Genomic DNA, 18669 nt, shown 5'->3' on the forward strand with positions numbered 1-18669 from the left:
GTCAGAGGGGAAAGGTGCGGGAGGCGGAAGCGGTGCTTCATCTCCTTGGCCTCCTCGGAGCGCGGCGGCGGTTCGTGGTGCCCGGGCTCATGAGCGTGTCCCTGGTGGTGATCCGGCTGGAGCTGGCCGAGCACTCGCCGCTGCCCGCGGGCTTCGCTTACAGCGCGGCCGGTGAGTCTCCGCGGCGCCGCGCGGGGCCCCGGGCCCGGGTGCGGGATAGCCCTGGCCGCCGGGGCGGGGCAGGGGGCTGCGCCTTGTCCGCGGTCCCAGGGGTTGGGGGTCGCCGTGCCGGTGTTGCCGGTGACTCCGGGTACCGGGGCTCCGCTGCCACCGCCCTGTCCCAACGCCTCCTTTTTCTTGCGTAGCTCCGGAGATGGCCGCGGAGGGCACAGGGGCGGTCCCGGCTGTGCCGTCCTGCCTGGAGGGGAAGGGCCCGGGGGAGCGGGCGGCCATCCTCCACCAGCACCTGGGCCGCAGGGAGATGACCGACGTGATCATTGAGACCATCCAGCCACGGCCAGGTACCAGCCTCGGGTGCGGGTGATGCACTTTTTGGGGTCCCTGGTTGTCACCTGCCCTGCTGGTGCGGTGGCTCTTTGTTGTGGAAGGGGAGCAGGCACTACCCGGGTGGGTGACAGCTCTGCCAGTGTGGGGACAGTGGAGGTGCGGCTGGGGCTTGGGTCGGTTGTGGGGCTTGGGGAAATAACTAGAAAATTAAGTAATGTGTGCTAGGGTCCGTATGGGAGAGCTGGTCATTCCTGGCAAACATTTCCCACTCCATAAGGGTTTAATTGAATTTATTTTAGGCTGTGCCGTGGGCTGGTTAGTGTTTTGCTTGCCAGCATTGCTGATCTGTAGCCATGAGACTAGTCCACTCTGCAGGTGCTTAAATTCCCTGGTAGGGAGGAAGTTTAAAGATGGAAGCACCAAGTCTTGCCAAACATCCAAGCTGCCATTGAGCAGCACAGGATGAGCAGCCGGCTCCTCGCCCCTGCTTAGCAAACCGTTCCTGGTGTTAGTACTGGTGCCTGTTGGGATTTTACCGGTACAAAGCTCGCCTAGCTGGATCTGCAGCGTCCTGCCAGGGGCTCGCCCTGGATGCCTGGCGGCTCTGGAATTTCCCCTGGGACAGTAAAGAGGAGAGCTGTCTCATTCTGCTGCTTTCCAGAGTTGTGATTTGACTTCTCAGTGTGCTGTTGTGCACATGCAGGCTGTGCTTAGGGAACAGCAGGTATTTCTGATGCGCCATTAGTAATGTGGAAACTTCTGATTTGTAAAAGATGAAACAAAAGCTGCTGTGGAAGGAAGAAAATCTTCAGAGGCTGCATCTGCCGAGGACAAAAATAAACATGACGATCAAAGTAAAGAGCGTGAAGCTGCTCCAGACTCACCTTCAAAACAGCTCCCTGACCAGATTTCCTTCTTCAGTGGGAATCCTTCAGTTGAAATAGTTCACGGCATTATGCATCTGTACAAAACAAAGTAAGGATGCTTGACTAATTGTAGCTCTAGTGGGAACAGTGCTCCTGAATGATGCCTCCACCCGGAAGGGTGAGTCGGTAGCCCTAGGGCTGTGGCTCTTGAGCTGGGACAAACAGGAAGGGTGACTCGCACCCAGGAGAGCAGAGGGTGCCTTGCATTAATGGTAGAGCTTGAGGAGCTTGGATCCCCCGAGCTCCAGGTGGAGAGGACTTGTACCAGGAGCTGTAAGAGCATAAGATGAGTGCAGGTTCCTAAAAAAATGACATTTGAAGGCAGCTTCTCAAGGGATCCCACAGTTAAACTGTGATCTGTGGGGTCCTGGCAGCTGTCTGAGGCAGGAGGTTTCATCCAATATTTAAGGGGTTACAATTCCACACTGTTCCTCTATAATTTCGTGAGCACTTCCATTTCAGGTCTTCCTGAAAGCTATCAGGAGACACAAAATGGCCATTTGAAATAGTTACAAACATTGCTCGCTTGTTCCAGGAATAGTCCTGAGCATCTGTGGCTTGCCAGCTTCAACTGTTTTTGTAGAAGAACATATGTCAAATGACCCCTGACAAAACCATTGTTTATTGGAGCTGCCCAGTTTTACTCTTTAGCAAAGAATTATAGTTTCATGTGGGTACGCTGGACACTACCACAGCCCCTCGCTTCCCTTTCTTAATATTTACAAATGTGCGAAAGAGAGTTAAGATTGGTAGTAACGTTGTTGTTTTAACTGCAACTGTTGGAAATGTGATGTGTCCAGCCATATGCCTCTGTCCTCTCTGAATGAGATGACCTGGTGTCACTGTTGTCTTATTAGCAAGATGACCTCTTTAAAGGAAGACGTAAGGCGCAGCGCCATGCTGTGCATCCTCACGGTCCCTGCTACAATGACCAGCCATGACCTGATGAAGTTTGTGGCCTCCTTCTATGAAGTAATTGAGCACATGAAAATCATCCGAGATTCCACTCCAAACCAGTACATGGTGCTGATAAAGTTTAGCTCGCAGGTAAGAGCTGGGAGTCCCTTTGCTGTAGAAGTGACCGCACTGTCTTATGCAGTTGCTGTCAGGAGTGCTGCCCTGCTTCACTGGCCAGCTGTTAGCCAAGATTGTACTTTACCCTCAGAGAAACTGTACTGTCCTGTTGCCCAGAGAATTCATGGGGCTGCTGTCTGAGGTCAGTCCCATGCCTGGACCTAGAGGCCAGTGACTGCTGTGTTCTACCAATCCTATTTCTTGTTGGCAGGGCATTTGAAAAAAAAATAGTGAGGATACACAGTTCTCTGCTATCTCAGAACATATTCAAAAAGAGTGGGCATTTTACTGAGCTGAATGGAAAGGACCCAGCCAGTGAGGCTTTGTTTTTAGGAAGGACTTGTTCTGCTTTGCTGAGGAGCTGGGTGGTCTCACAGCCACTGCCAGTACAGTGGTGGTGTGGTTTAACCCCAGCTGGCAGCTAAATGTGCAGCTGGCTCGCTCGCTCCCCGTTTGACCCCTGCAGAGGGATGGGGAAGAGGTTCAGGAAAAAGGTAAAATTGTGGATTTGAATAAGAACAACTTAATAATTAAAATACAATAACAATTGTAGTGAGAAGGAGAGGGAGGAATAAAATCCAAAAGGGAAAAAACCCCAGTGATGGACAATATAGTTGCTCACCACCCGCTGACTGATGCGCAGCCAGTCCCAAAGCAGCGATCAGCAGGCCCTGACCAACTCCCCTGAGTTTATATGCTGAGTATGACATCCCATGGTATAGAATATCCCTTTGGCTAGTTTGGGTCAGCTATCCTGGCTGTTCCCCTTCCCAATTTCTTATGCCCCTCCAGCCCTCTCGCTGGCAGGGCCTGAGAAAGTGAAAAGTCCTTGACTTAGTATAAACATTACTTAGCAACAACAAAAACCATCAGTGTGTTATCAACGTTATTCTCATACTAAATCCAAAACACAGCACTGCCCCAGCTACCGAGCAGAAAATTTATTCTATTTGAGCTGAAACCAGGACAAGTGTGAAAAGGACAGTTGCCCCCAAAACTGAGAGCCCAGGGGATGAATTTGTGACCAGATAACACAGTTTGCTGCTTACAGGTCATCTTCAGCTCTGTAGCTTTAAGCATTTGCCCCTGTTAGTTCCTGTGTGGACCCTCTCACTTGTACCTTCTCTCCCCCCCCACTGTAAATGACTCATTTTGGGGTTCAGGGAGAGGTTTCCCCCAGCCATGAATGCTGTGCAAGATATTTCCCCTGTCTGTTGTGCAGAGGCAGCATTTGTGTGTGTTTGGGGCTATTTGTAGTAGCTGTAAAGATGCATTTTGTGTATCGCCATATGAAATTACACGGGCAAATAATCTAGTCCTAAACAGCCTTGCAGCAAATTCATAAACTTTTACCCAAATTCACCCTGAAATTCCTGTTTCTTAGGAAGTGCCCTGAAGCCCTGTTCCCCAGTGACCTCTAACGGCTGTGTCTGCAGGTAGCAAAAGCAAATCTCGAGGGCCTTTATGTTTCAGGCTGGAGTGACCAGGAATGTGGCTTTCAGCTAACTTGCCTCAATCTGGTGCAATCATTTGCGAAAGAAAGGGTTTGGGGAGGTTACTGGGTGAAAAGGGATGATGTATTTGACAGGTATTGTTTTGGTTCTGCCTTTTTGCAAGGCACAGTTCAGAGCATGCCTGAATTGTGACCAGTGAAATGGATTCTTTCCCACAGTTGAATTGTTGTTCCTTTCCCTGACACATGCGTCCTGCAACGTGGCCCTCTTAAATTTTTGCAGAGACCAAATTTGCTTTGCAAATGCACTGAAATTGCTGACAAAGGGCAAATCAGATACTGAAGGGAAATCCGTTGTTCCTGCTGAATGCTCAAATATCAGAGTAGCTGTCACTGCTGTGAACTTCACTTCTTGTCTTCAAGTGGTAAAACTAAGCCTGGTGCCAAAATGCAATGCCTGCTGGCACGAGCTGACAGTCTGAAATGGCTCCTCTGGTATTACAGGGCTGGGTGGAGGGGAGAAGACAGGATTGTGGCAGATTTCTCCTCCTCTTCCTCAGTTGTATCAGCTGCGAATTTTCTCTTTTTAACTGGCTTCCTTTGTTTTGTGCACAGGCTGATGCAGATAGCTTTTATATGGCATGCAACGGCCGGCAGTTCAACTCTATAGAGGAGGATGTTTGCCAGCTGGTGTATGTGGAAAGGGCTGAAGTCTTCAAATCAGAAGATGTAAGTTTGATTTGTTTTGTTTTCCCTGTATTTCAGAGAATTCTAACAGGATTATTTGGACTGGGCAGAATGCTGCAAGAACTGCTTAACTGCATCGACCCAAACCCCATTTCCCATTCCAGTGCTACTTGGAACAATTTGGTGACTTAAAGGGCTTCGTGCCTCGCCACTGTGCATCTCAGACCTAAGCCTGCCATGGGTCATACATCTAGCAAATCTAGAAAACAGAATGGGGATGGCTGCAGATGCAGCAGCTGGAGGGAGCCGGTGCTCTGAAGAGGATCCTGGCTGTGATCTGTTGAATGTTGTGGATCCTTGTTTTTCAATAAATTTGTAACCACTGTGTAGACTCACATGGTTACTTTGTAGTTTTTGTACCCTAGTGCCAGGGGTAATGGGAGAGAACTTTGACTTTTTGTTATGTGGGTACTTAATTTATGGTGATTGGAAGGTGCTGAGCACTTTGTCTCTGCTTGTTCTTTTGAAGGGGGCCAGCCTGCCTGTGATGGATCTGACAGAGCTCCCAAAGTGCACGGTGTGCCTGGAGAGGATGGATGAGTCCGTGAACGGGATCCTTACCACGCTCTGTAACCACAGCTTTCATAGCCAGTGTCTGCAGCGGTGGGAGGACACCACGTAAGAGGCTTTTCTTTATTTCCACATCTAAAACTCTGTTTTGAGTTGGTGGTTATGTGCTGACAAGACTGGTTCTGCTCATTGGAGGGTAGGGGAAGGAATTACTGCAAGTTCTAATGCTCTTTTTCTCATTAAGGGACTCCCAGAGAGAAATCTCCCCACCAAAAGTAATTGAACAGTGTTTCCCATGGGCCTCACTGCCAAGGCAGGCAGGGAGTTGTAGAGTAATGCTGATTATTTTAAAATATTGTAGGATAAAAATACTGGGGTAAACAGCATTGGGTGCACACAGAGCCCTGTTTCGTTCGGTCTTTCATGTCTGTCTGGTCATTTGTTTCCTCAGCATAGCTGAGGCTGCACTGTAGGCAGATCTGCACATCTGGCTGCTGGAGCTTAGGAGTCCTTTTGGGAGCTCTGCAGTCTTGCTGCCTTATTTAGGTGCTGGGAGAGGATGAAGAAGAGCTGGGCAAGAGCAGCTGTGCAGGGGGACACGACTGGAAAGGGAGACAGAAGGGAGATGGGATGGAACAATGATAAGATCACTCAGTAAATTGGGAAGGGGAGGCAGCTGCCCTAGACAGGCTGTATTATTCGAGGTGGGTATGGGCTGAGTGATGGGAGGCTGTGTCACTGGCTCTGGGAGACCCTCTGTGGCACTGGGCAGGGCTGGGGATGGGACCTGGGTCTGTCCTTAAAGCAGCTGAACTTTTTGCTACTGCTAACTCTTTCCTGTTCTTGCTATTACAATTCTCCACATCCCTGTAGATGAGGATTTTGATGTGTCCAAGCTACCTGACTGTGGGGGTGCAGCTGGCACCCAGGTGCTGCTGTCACTTGTGCATATTTGCATTCCTCTGGACACTATTTGCTGTTTCACTGCACATCAGGCAGCCGTAGATACTGCAGCTGCCGATCCTCACTGTGTTTTCTTCTCTGTCACTAGTACCCCTGATTGCCTGATTCTCTGATGGAGTGTGAGGAAGCTTTTAGTCCTCTGTATATCATTTGTAAGCCAAAGTAACAGAACCTCAGTAAGATTAATCAGATTTGTACCTATTCAAGTTTATGGGCTGCTTTGCTCCATAAATCAAAACCAGTTTAAATTTGAAGCAGTGGAGCTTAGCCAGTGTAGGAGCAAGATCCAAAATAGCACTTAAATCTCTAATATACAATTTAAGCAGAACTTAGCTCCCAGACTAGAAGAACGAAGAAAGAAAATCTGTGCCCACTTTGCTTAGGTGCCACGGAGGCTGTAAGTACCTGAATTTGTATAGAAAGCTGACTGCAATCCAGTTGTCTCCTCCCTTGAGTGTTTCTGTAGCTTATCCAGCAGGTAATAAAAAATACATCAACAGTTCTGGCAACAGCAGTTACCCTGCTCCCTCGCCGAGCTTCTAGCGCTTAGGGTCTGGACAAAGTTTCCATCTGATCTTGGGTCTTCTGTCTTTCTGGCAGTGGTATAGTTTCAAAAGAAATGATAGCGGGGTGCCTGCTACTGAATCTTTTAGGGTACAGTTATGGGATGTTCCTCCTGGAAGGGCTGAAACCGAATCCATTGGGTTGGGGTGAAATTGAAGCATCTCCTTAGGGTATTAAGGTATGTTTGCCAAGTGTGAGTACCTGCCTCTGTGACTTGGCTGGCCTCAGCAGTGTGTAGTTACCGCATCCTTCCACAACAGTGTGTAGCTGCTGCATAAACCCTGCATGTAATGGAGAACTGAAGATATCAGTTGGCAGCAGTCCGGAGGAGCAATATTTCGAGATGTGTAACACATCTATACAAGCGCTTCTTGCGATGTTTATGACTGAGGCAGGGAAGTGTTTCTTGAGCTTGGTCATGGCTTTTTTGCTTACCAGCAGAGGCTGACGTCGCTGGCAGCCCCGCTGATGCTCTTGGTTGCAGATGTTCTCTACACTCAGACTGCAGCAAAACCAGATCAAGCTGAGGCTGTGAAATGGCTTCGGAAGAGCGGTTCTTTGTTCTTCTGTCATTTACTGGCTTAAAAACAGTAGCCTTGTGTGGAATGGAGGCAAATTTGTGTGGGGTAAATGTGAACTGAGAGAAGCGTGCATATAGGGAGCGTCCCACTGCATAAAGCGTTTACTTTGAGCTCTCTGGCTCTCTTTAATTACTGTAATATTAAGATGGAGCTGCTTGTGTCTCATCATGATGCTTATTGCCCTCTAGGTGTCCTGTCTGCAGATACTGCCAAACACCTGAGCCGGTGGAAGAGAACAAGTGTTTTGAGTGTGGAGTTCAAGAAGTAAGTAGGTGGGTGGATGGTGAGTGAGATCTAGACTAGATCTGACTGCACAGCTGCTCTAGTTGCTTTTGGGGTTAATTCTGTGGCTGCTTTTGGGCTGCTTTTGCCAGTCAGTGGTGTATCTGCTTTCCTTATGAGTTGGAATCAGTACTGGGAAGGGATCTTAACTCCCAGATTTCCTGTTCTGACAGATCTTTCTGATTCTTAAAAAAAAAAGTATTAGCATAGAAGAGGAGGCTCTGGGGAGACCTTAAAGCAGCCTTTCAATACTTAAAGGGTGCTTATAAGGCAGGTGGGACTTTTTAGTAGAGCCTGTAGTGATAGGGTAAAGGGTAGTGGTTTTAAACTAAAAGAGTGTGGATTTAGATTAGATATAAGGAAGAAATTCTTTACTGTGAGGTTGGTGGGACACTGGCACAGGTTGTCCAGCGCAGCTGTGGGTACCCCATCCCTGGCAGGGCCCAAGGCCAGGCTGGATGGGGCTGGGAGCAACCTGGGCTGGTGGAAGGCATCCCTGCCCATGGCAGGGGACTGGTACTGGATGGTCTTTAAGGTCCCTTCCAACCCAAACCATTGTAGGATTCTATATAACCTGGTCAGAGTGTGTGTGATAACATGAATATGATAGCAGGCAGCTAAACTAACACTGAATTTGGTGGTCCCTTCTAGTCTCTGCCCTTCAGAGCTTGCTTTTGTGTGGTCCTGCTGAGGTGCTTCATTCATTAGTCAAGACCATTCTTCCATCCATGCTTGTGGTAATCTGTCAACATGCCCAGCACCTGCAGGCTTGTAATTGGCTCAAATGAGCAGGTACCTCCTTCTCTTTCGCCTTCCAGCTGAGAAAGGATTCAAAGCAGGAGGGGGCAAAGTAAACACTGTTAGCTTTTTAAGGAAGTGACTGGATGTACACAGCATCAGCAGGCCGTCAGGGTCAGACCACACTTTCTCAGAGCACCAACACCACCACTTGACAGCGTTGTATACACAGAGCTTTCTTATTTTGTTGACAGAACCTTTGGATCTGTTTAATATGTGGACATATAGGCTGTGGCCGGTACGTGAGTCGACACGCTTACAAACACTTTGAGGAGACCCAGCACACCTACGCAATGCAGTTGACCAACCACAGAGTCTGGGATTATGCTGGAGGTAAGAGCTCTGTCTTCCCTTGTAGGATGACCTTGTTTGTAAAACGGCTTTTGGGACCCTTTGGTAAGAGTACTTGTGGTGGTAGAGTTTGCTTGGAGATTAAAGGTTTGCATCTGTACTAATACCTGGTCTTTTGGGAACATCCATCTCCTCTCTAATAGCAGTTTTTGTGGGTCTGTAGCAGATGGAGAAGGGAAAACATGATTCTGTAATGAACCAGGGCGGTCCTGTAGTCTCTGCAGAATTTGTTTGTTACTCCCATTCCATCAGTTTGCCCTGAGGTATGGGAATGGGCTGTTGTAATAAATATCCTGCAAGGTGTCTGTGCGACGTCTGCTAAATAACAAATACATCTGATGTTGGCTTTCTGCCTTGCTAATATGCTGTTGCAGCAGTCTGCATGGTTAATTGTGCTGCATAACTGGTGTCAACCTGGATGTTCTTAAGCTAAAACTCCCTGTGGTTGAATTTTCTTCCTTCAGATAACTACGTCCATCGACTGGTTGCAAGTAAAACTGATGGGAAGATAGTTCAGTATGAGTGCGAGGGAGATATGTGTCAGGAAGAGAAAATTGATGCCTTACAATTAGAGGTAAATATTTTGGCTTGTTGGACTCTGCATTGTGCTGCTGTGTGGAAGTGTTTCAAATCCAGATATGACAACAGGACAATTACATCAGCTTATGCAGCAGACCTGCTCCCTGCATGTAGGCAGTCATCTTCAGGCAGAAGCAGGATGTTTTTACTGCTCTTTTTTTTTTTTTTTTTTTTTTTTCCCTTCCATAATAAGTCTTCTTGGCTCTGCAGAGCCAATGCAGCTAAGTGTAAGCTGGCTGCAGTTTTGTCCTGTGTTTGCTGGTAGGTTGAAGATGAGCTGGTTATGCTGTGATGAACACTCAGGTCACTGGAGAATGAAATGGGTCTGAATGCCCAGACTCGCTCACTAAACCCTTCCTGGTAGATCCGTGACTTGGCTTAAGAGCCAGGATGTGTATGGAACTGTCAATTTGAGTAGCTTGGCTTGTAAATTGAACAAGTATGTAGGAATCTGTAGCTGTGTGCTTACCTTGGCTGTCAAAGAAAGCAGACAGGCTCGTCTGATACCAGCCCTGTTCTGCGTCCTTCTCTTGATCTGTTTTTTGTGAGGTTTTTGCTGTTTCATTTTTGTTTTTTACTGGTTGGGCAGCTTCTCCTATCCTAACTAGAAGGGTAAAGCAGAGAAACTCAAAATTACTGCTCCACTGAGCAGATATACTGCAACATGATTTCAGCCGCAATAGGCACAAGGGTATCTGAGGAGGAACAGCCCACAGAGACCAAACTTTGTAAGCTTGTTGCTCAAATATTTGTTTTCTTTTCCATGAATTTTCTGAGCAATGCTTAGATGCTAAACCAGCTATTTTTAACCCTTTTTTCTGGCAGGTTGGTGCTTAAAGTATGCAAGACCTCTCTATCTAGCTTACAAGATCTGAGTATTTGTAGCAAGAATGGATTTGGCAGTGTGTTCAAGGCTTTTTGCACATGTTTATTTCTGTATCAAATGCCTAATTTGGTGCTTATTAGCCTGATGATAAGAAATGATGGTGTTTTCCCATCTTCTTTGCACACGACTCATGTGCAAAACCAGAAGGGAAAAGATGGGATGTAAGGCATATATCCTTGTTCGGGTGCCAAAATAACATTGGAATGGGCCATGCTTGTAGGAGAACAATAGTTGTGAGTGGTTATATGCAGCTGAGGGTGTTTTCCCAGAGATGTTCTGACAGCAAAGCTAGATGTGTGCATTTACCCTGGGTTTGGGCTCTGAATGGGGAACTCTGCAACGCAGCCTTTGGGACCTCAGGCATTTGTGACCGAGACGGCTGATGCTTCATTTCCTGTGGAGTGTAAAAGTTGTAGAGGCTTTTTGCTACTACAATGAAAAATGTCTCCTCTTGAAAAAGTTCTTGACGTGACACTGGGTATGGCTTGGCAGAACTCGTGCTTGATCCTTGCTGTTGTGCTCTGAAGGCTTTCCTTGATTTCAAAGAATCAAGTGATTTGATTTTGAAATCAAATTGGTGAAACACACCTGCTGGATCTGCAGTTTGCATGTATGTTCAGAATGTCCTGTATGCTCAATTTCATCTGATTAAATTGATTTGTATATTGAAGCCCTTTGGGCTTCTTAATCAGCATAGCCACCCTTATGCAAAAGCTGACTGTTCTGTGTGTATCTTCTATGTTTGTAGTACTCATATTTGCTAACAAGCCAGCTGGAATCACAGCGAATCTATTGGGAAAACAAGATTGTCCGAATAGAAAAGGATACGGCTGAAGAGGTGAGCTCTGTTCTGGGAATGTGTGAAACGGCTGAAACCAGCCCCTGGACACTGCTCAGTTCGATGGGAGATGCCACTGTTCTATCTCTCGGGCAGCCTGGGCGTTGCATGACGTGGCCTCGCATAGCCTGTTCCACTACCAGCTGAGAAAATTGGCTTCAAGACGTATCTCTTATCTCGATGCTCAGATCTAGCAATTTGCTGCTCAGCGGTGCGGAAGTAGGTAGATTGCCACCTAGATTGAGGGTTGATTTAAATGTGCTGCTCGGGAAACTGCAGCAGTGGGGAAAACAAGTCTGCGCTGCTGCAGGATCCCTGCTTGCCCATGTCATCCGTCTCACGCTGACGTGTATCTCTAGGGAAGGTTAGTGTAGCATAGACAATATGACTTTAATGTGCTTGGCTGCAGAAAGTGGAAGCTGTCTTTCTGCTCCAAATGCATATTGATTTGCCCTTTCTTTTTGATCCCCTATTTCTCCTCATCACCCTTTGGGAAAAGTTCAGAGTCTCCTCCTATAAAGCATCCTGTAGGCAGGACTGCTTCAAAATGTCATGAGCAGAAATCCAGTGAGAATATTTGAATGCTTTTCGCTCCACGTAGATCCTTTCAACTAGGTTTAAAGTGAGTCAGGATTCAGGGTTGAGTCCTTAACTGAACTGCCTACATGACTTCTAATTAACCATTTAGTATCTGCAGTTAAGTAGTATTGTAAACGTAGAAATTAGAACTATTGAAATAGTGGTTGACCTTGCTCTAAAGAACAGTCCCAGAAATCTTATGGAGGACCCTATAAAAGGAAAAGATATAGCAAAAATCATCTTGTATGTGACCAGGAAACATGATCCACAAAGCAACCTCAAAGTGAAATGGCTACGATATATGCCCCAAATGTGGTTTCATGTTTAAAGATCCTTACAGTCTTATTCATGTCACTTGCTCCATGTAAGTCTTGTCTGGATCAGTGCCACTATGCAGTGTATTCCACTATCGGTGCTCAGGCTGTTTCCCCAAATTAACCATCAGCTGCATAAACATTCAGTGATTAAGGCCGGAAGGCTTAAAACCAGCTCTGCATTGACTCTGGCATCAGCAAAGGCACCATGTGTGCTGACACTGATATTTATCCAAATTGCTCCTCCAGGAAAGCATTTTTCCTCTAAATTCCTGCCTTCACTACATGCAAGCACGCTTCTGATACTAATATAGGGGAAACAAGTATTTCTGTCCATAAATTTCCTGTAAGTCTTACATTAGAGGTTTCAACATGTTCTGTGCAGTGCCTAGAGAATGAAAGCTCGGTTTTCTTCAGCAGTAGCTGTCTTGAGTTGTGAAGTAGAGAGGAAGAGGAAGCCAATGTATGTGTGTTTCTGTTTGTGTTTTGCATGAGTAAGATATTTGTGTCAGTAGGTCACTGCCTTATGACAGCAAGCTGCTGAGTCAGTGCTGAGCAAAGTAGCATGTTAATTTTCAGACTTTTACCATACTTATTTGAGGTTTAGTTTAAAATGAGCAAAAGCCTGGCATTGTAAAACCCGAAGATGGAAATTTAAGTCTGCTGACAGATACAAAAACATCTGAGAGAATGGCTAATTGAATGCTTAACTGCAGTCAATAAGAAGTTAAGGATCCGATGCGGCTTTTGTTTGAATGGGGTGCCTGGCACAGATTTGCAGCCTGAGTTGCTGTTCTGTGTGAGCAGCTTCCATGGCAACATGGTTCCTTGTAGGGGTACCGCAAAGTGTAATGCAGAGGGTCTTCATCACAATTAAGCCTTTTCTTGACTCAAAATTGTTGCTTGCCTTGATATAGCAATTGGTCAAAGTCTGGAAAACACTCCAGAAAATTGAATGTCATAATGAAAGTGCAGAGGACTTTGATCTGCTTGAAATGCCCGTGTGTTTGTTTTTACAGATTAACAACATGAAGACCAAATTTAAAGAAACCATTGAGAAGTGTGACAGTCTGGAACAGAGGCTGAATGACTTGCTCAAAGAAAAGCAGTTTGTCGAAAGGAAGTGGGTACCGCTGCCAGGTTTAGTTCCATGCAGCCATTAAAACTCCGTACACTGACATCCAAAACAACAACAACAACAAAAAAAGTCTTGCTATTCCTGGGCAATTCCGAGCTATTTAAACTGGTATACTGAGAACACAGCTTATTTTAAAAAAAGCTCTCGTTTCTGTAGGTGTTCACAAATTGAAATTGCCTGTTAGATGGAACACAGCTTTTGGGCTCTTGGCTCTTTTTACATGGCCTGCATGTTTAGCATTCAGTAATCCTTCCTCTGCCTGCTCAGAAGTAGACGCCGGTCTGTTTTGCAATTGGCGGATACATCCAAAGAGAAGAAAGGCAGCTCAGTAGAGGCATCTCACCCAGCACAGAGAAAAATGTAGATCTGAGGAAGTGTTTAGAGGAAAGATGTGAAGCACAGGGACCATGTGGATCAGCGTGGTCCAGCTCCCGAGGTGGGACTGCGTGCTCTGCTCCTCCTGTGCTCTATTCCTCCTAGCCCACTGGGCCCCTGTCACTGCTGCCTCTGCAGCAGCTGGAGCAGGGAACCCAGGCTAGTGAGCAGTGGTTCACGCAGCTCACCTTGCTGAGTGGAAAGGAGTCTGTGCATGACGCCAGCAAACTTTCAGGGCAAAAGCACCGAGCTGTTAGGAGCAGGGAAGGTAAATGATATTCTTGTGGGAGTATCTTGCTCCTGAGCAAAGTGGCATTTTCAGGGTCTTGTACTCAGAGTGTGGTGGGAGCCAGCATCTGGGAGTCCCTGACTGCCTTTAGTGCTCTCAGGACCCCATGTAATGTCTGTGCCCTTTTTGGCACCTATTCTGTAAGTCGCAGATGTGTGTTCAAGGTGACGATCGTGTGCTCCCAAACACACCCTGTCTGTTGCCTGCGCTGTTGGCGTTTGGTACAAGATGGGATTGCCTAACTTGCAAGAGAAGGGGTTCTCCTGGGTTATGCGGGCGGAGGGACAAAGGAAGGGATTCTGCTTCACGAGATCCTATTCCATATGCAGGCAAACAGGTGCTAGCAAGCCTTAAGCTGAGTAGAAAATCCTGAGAGGATATCAAGAGTCCTTTTGTGTTGCCTCCCCACGCCCATCTTTTGCCAGAAAACCAAATTCCGGGTGGTCTTGGTGGGGCTGGGGGTCAGTTGCCTGAAGGGATTGGAAATAAAAAGGGTGTGGTGGGGTTTGATCTTGGTATGGTGCGCTGCTTTCCTGACTTGTGCTTCTGTTTGTAAGGTGTTCTCAGCTGAATAACAAAGTGGCCAAGCTTTCCAATGAGCTCAAGGAGGAGCAAGAACTGAATAAGTGTTTGCGAGCTAATCAAGCCTTGCTTCAGAACAAACTAAAGGAAGAGGAGAGAGTGTTAAAGGAAACCTGCGAACAAAAGGACCTGCAGATCTCTGAGATTCAGGAGCAGTTGCGGGATGTCATGTTCTACTTAGAGACGCAACAGAAAATCAATCACCTCCCAGCTGAGACCCGACAGGAGATTCAGGAAGGACAGATCAACATTGCGGTGGCATCTTCTGCCAGCTCCTCCACAGGGAGCACGGGCAAACCCTCTTCCAGGAGAGGCCGTGGAAAGAGGGGCAAATGAAAATCAGAATGCTCGGCTCATACTGGAACTGGCCATGCGGGTGGTAGGCCAGGCTCACCTCTCGGTACTCTGGCTGGGAACACCCAGTTCACTAAAGCTCAGCTAGAAATTGTCTTCAGAGCTGCTCATAAAACTGGCTGCCAGTCAGTGGAGGTGTCTGTGGTATTTAAAAGCATTTCACTGCACTATTTAGCTTTTTTTTTTTTTTTTTTTTTAAGGCAGATCTTAATGACCATTTTGCCTTCCTACCTTTTCAAGGCCCCTCCTATCATGCGTTTGACTTTCTTGGAGAGTGTACTGTTTTGGGATGAGTGGGTGTGTACGTGTTCAACATCACATTCCCTCTGGGGATGCTGTAGAGTAGGCTAGGCCCAGTGTGTAAGGCTTCTCCAGTTCTTCTCCTGGATTAAAAGTATTTGCAATTAAAAAATTATTTTATTTAATAAACAGTGTAAATTAGATTATATACATCTCCTTTTAGTATGTTCAGTCCTGACGCTGCAGAACTGCTAGGGCAGGAGTAGAACTGTGGTTTGGAAATAAAAAGGAGTGAGGTGTGGAAAATAAACTATCTTAGTGGTGTAAGAAACTGAACGAGTCTTAAAGGCTTGTGTTCTAGGATATTAAATGCTTTAAGGGACTTTGCTACTATCTCTTTCTTCATTTTACAGATGGCCTTTGAAAGGCCAATGCTGCTGCGTTTGGGCAGAAAGCATGAAGGTTTTATATTCTGGATGCTGTTTAATGTGGTTATTTTACAGGCATTTCTACAAATTAAATAGAGCTGTTTTTGCAAACACTGGTACATGTTAGATATTAACAGCTGCCAGAATGTTCCGATCCTGCCAGAGCAGGGCGCATGCGCGTTCCCACCATCGGCTATACTAGGGGTAAGTTGGTGTAAGCTCCAGTGCTGCTTTTCTCCAAACAAGGTGAGGAGAGTGAGTAATGCTGTATTTTTTTACAAACTCTTCCTACCCGCCTGCCCCCAGCCTTTGCTGCAGCAGGGCCAGGCATGCTGCCCTGCCACCGGACCCTCGCTGCTCGATGCAGCAGCTGTTTCCAGTTTCTGTGGTCATTTGGCGCTGCCCATTCTGCTCTGAAACATGGCACTGGCCAAAATCTCTGTTGGCAAAACCTAGGTTATTTGCCCCACAGGTAAACAGGTCCTGTAAAGGAAATGTGTGGACAAATCTTGGGTGGCTGTTTTGTTTTTTTTTTCAGGTTGATTTTCACTTAGAATATGTACCAGACTTGACGCTCTGGGATGGGAAGAGTTTTACCTTGGCTGGAGAAGTGACTGTCCTGGTTGCTGCGTTGTGCTCAGCCATCTGAGTGTTCAAAAGCCGATCCTTTATTAAAAAGGGCTGGGAGAGTCCCGCCATTGTTCTTTTCAGACCGTAGCATGGTCCGTTTCCGTTGTTCACATGGCAGAAACAGCCGTGATCTTTGTTACACTGAAAATGCAGCTCTGACTTACCAGCTCCGAACTGGAACAAAGAAATAAACCAGCTAGTCCTTTATTGCTAGAAGTTGTTCTTTTTGGCCAGTTGAAAGGAATGAGTTAGAATAAACTGAATGCCTCAGAAGGCGAGTTGTTATAATCTGCTTCCTGACTTTATGGACTGGAAGCGTTGAACTTCCTGACTGAAATACAGGGCACTTGTGAGTGCACTCGTTGCATCCACTGCTTGGGTTTGGAGATCTGCCCCAATCATCTGGAACTTCTACCTTTTCTAACTTTGTAGCATGAATGTACACTAACTCTTTTGTAGTGTGTGGATTGTACAACCAGGCCTCTGCCTCCTGTAAATTATTCTAAGGACCTAGAGATGTACAACACAGCTTGCTCTCCTATAGAAACTATTTTATTTAAGATATATTTTTACACCATCTAAGGTCCTCTGACCTTTTGCTGAAAGCTTGCTTTGTGTAGAACACTAAGATGCTGTACTGTATCTTGGAATTCATTTTCAAAAAATGTGATTGAAAATTAAAACAGCGTGCAGTATTTTTGTTTGTGTATTCAACTGGAAGCAGAGGGAAGAGATGGCAGGGAGAAAGACAAAACATGCAACTATTCTTTTTGAAGTCTACTTTTTAACTCGAAGGCAAATCTGTCCAAACGAGCTCTTTGTCATGTTTGGGTTGGGGGGAAGTTTGGTTCAGCTGAGCTGATCTAAGCAGATAAGGCAGGGTAATTATCTCTAGCTCAGGAGAAGGGGGCAGCTCATGCAGAAAAAGCAAGGACTGTGGAATACTTTTGCATTAAACTAAATTACCCGCAGTCCTTGAGTGCCCTCCAGCCTTTCCTAAAATCATCCCAGGTGACGAGGCAACCTACGGTGACTATCTGGGTATTTACTTACTGCCACATTCACCCCGGCTCCTGCCGGCTGAGGTTGAGAGCACCCTCCCTTGGGAAGCTTCCCCACCGCAGGACCATGGTCTATCTGGCCACAGGGCAGAAGCAGCGCTGATGTGGCTCAAGCCTGCTCGTGGTGAAGGGAAAAGTCCCAGCAAAGGCTGGTCCGTGACTCTTCCTTACCCATCAACCGGATGCTCGAGTGCCTAGAAAAAGCCGTGGCACTCAGACCTCTCCAGCCTGCGGTCAAGTTTTGACATCTGGAAGTGGAACAACAGGTCAGCTTTGTGGCTGATGACTCACTATCGCCACAGTAGAAGGTTGCAGAAGCATCAAACTTCCCCCGAGCACTGGACAGCTGAGATTCGCCAAGCTTCTGCTATGATTAAAAACCTTAAAATAGACTTTTTTTTTTTTTAAACATCATGAAAGAAATGCGCATTTGCCTCCGATGAACAGCAAAGGGCTTTTACTGTCCCTGCTGGTGCTGTGTCGGGTGGCTGGAGCAGTGTTAAAGAGAGCTCTAGGGCAAAGCCTGCCTTGGCACTTGCCACCTGAGTGACATGGCAGTCACGGCAAGATGTTCCAGCAGGAGCAAGAAACGGGGGCCCTACTCTCCCCCAGAGGGCTACCGGTGGCCAGTGTGTTTGGTGACCCTCACTGGATCCTGCTGTTCCCTCTCTCCACAAGGTCCCTGGCTGGCAGAGAGGGAACAGGACAGCAAAATAACTTGTGATTCTACATACGTGGGCAGGATGGTAACTGTGAAAACACCCAAGGTGGCCCAAGAGGCTCTGTTGTCTGCTCTGCACCTCTGTGGCAACAGCACCATCCTGCTCATGAGAGGTCATCGGGGACCACAGGAAAGGCTATGGGACTTAAAATGGCCAGGGAGAAACACAGATGGAGCGGAGTGACAGCCAGAAGTCGCACAACGCTTGGCACAGTCCTCTGTGCTTTTCAGGATGCTGAAATGATTCACTCCAGCAGCTGTTCCCGAGCGAGGCTGGAGAGAGGCGGTCAGACGGGGCGATGGGTCAGCACGGCTTCTCATCAGCTGGGAGAAGCAGCACCCGCAGCCAGAGGGACGGCAGGGACAGAAAGGGACATACTACCCTGCTTGGAAGGGAAATAGATGTAGGGCAGCTCGGGGTGAGCTGGGGCTCAGCTGTCACCGCTCCATGCCAGGGATGTTCCCCATAAGCAAACAGCAAAGGCCAGATTAGCAGGAGACAAAAGCAGCGCTGCTCGTGGGGCTTGACTGGACGGTGAGGTGGGTTTCCCCGGACCTCCAGCACCCACAGTGTACATGCCCAAGCTCCGAGCCGGATCTGCCAGGGGTGGGAGGGGGATGCAGCACCCATGTGTGTTCAGGTGTGGCCACCTGAGCTCCAGCACCCCCCAGTACCTCTGCTGATGGGATTCCATGAGCCCACGCAGGGCCAGCCCAGCAGCAGCCTGCAGAACCCCCTGCACACAGCCTAGCTGGCCATGGGTACCGAACTTTGAGGCAAGGTATGTGGCTGACGTTGCTCTGTTTCACACTGTTCCAGGGACTCCTTAATTTTCTGGTGGGCTAATTTGCCCCTTGGGAAGAGCCTGTCCCTTAACACCAATTAATCCCCTCCGTGA

At 47.4% G+C, this 18669-nt stretch overlaps 1 protein-coding gene across 1 annotated transcript; it reads left to right on the forward strand.

Moving 5' to 3' along the window:
- Positions 1-36: 36 nt before the first annotated feature.
- On the forward strand, positions 37-16683 carry BRAP (BRCA1 associated protein). Its single transcript, XM_080390733.1, has 12 exons — positions 37-171; positions 366-521; positions 1281-1482; positions 2291-2480; positions 4576-4689; positions 5177-5325; positions 7514-7589; positions 8600-8738; positions 9221-9330; positions 10970-11059; positions 12972-13075; positions 14312-16683. The coding sequence occupies exons 1-12, from the start codon at positions 90-92 to the stop codon at positions 14670-14672; spliced, it is 1773 nt and encodes a 590-aa protein (XP_080246859.1). The 5' UTR covers positions 37-89; the 3' UTR covers positions 14673-16683.
- The last annotated feature ends 1986 nt before the right edge of the window (positions 16684-18669 follow it).

Source organism: Falco punctatus (genome assembly GCF_963210335.1).
Source record: "Falco punctatus genome assembly, chromosome: 1".
NCBI lineage: Eukaryota > Metazoa > Chordata > Aves > Falconiformes > Falconidae > Falco > Falco punctatus.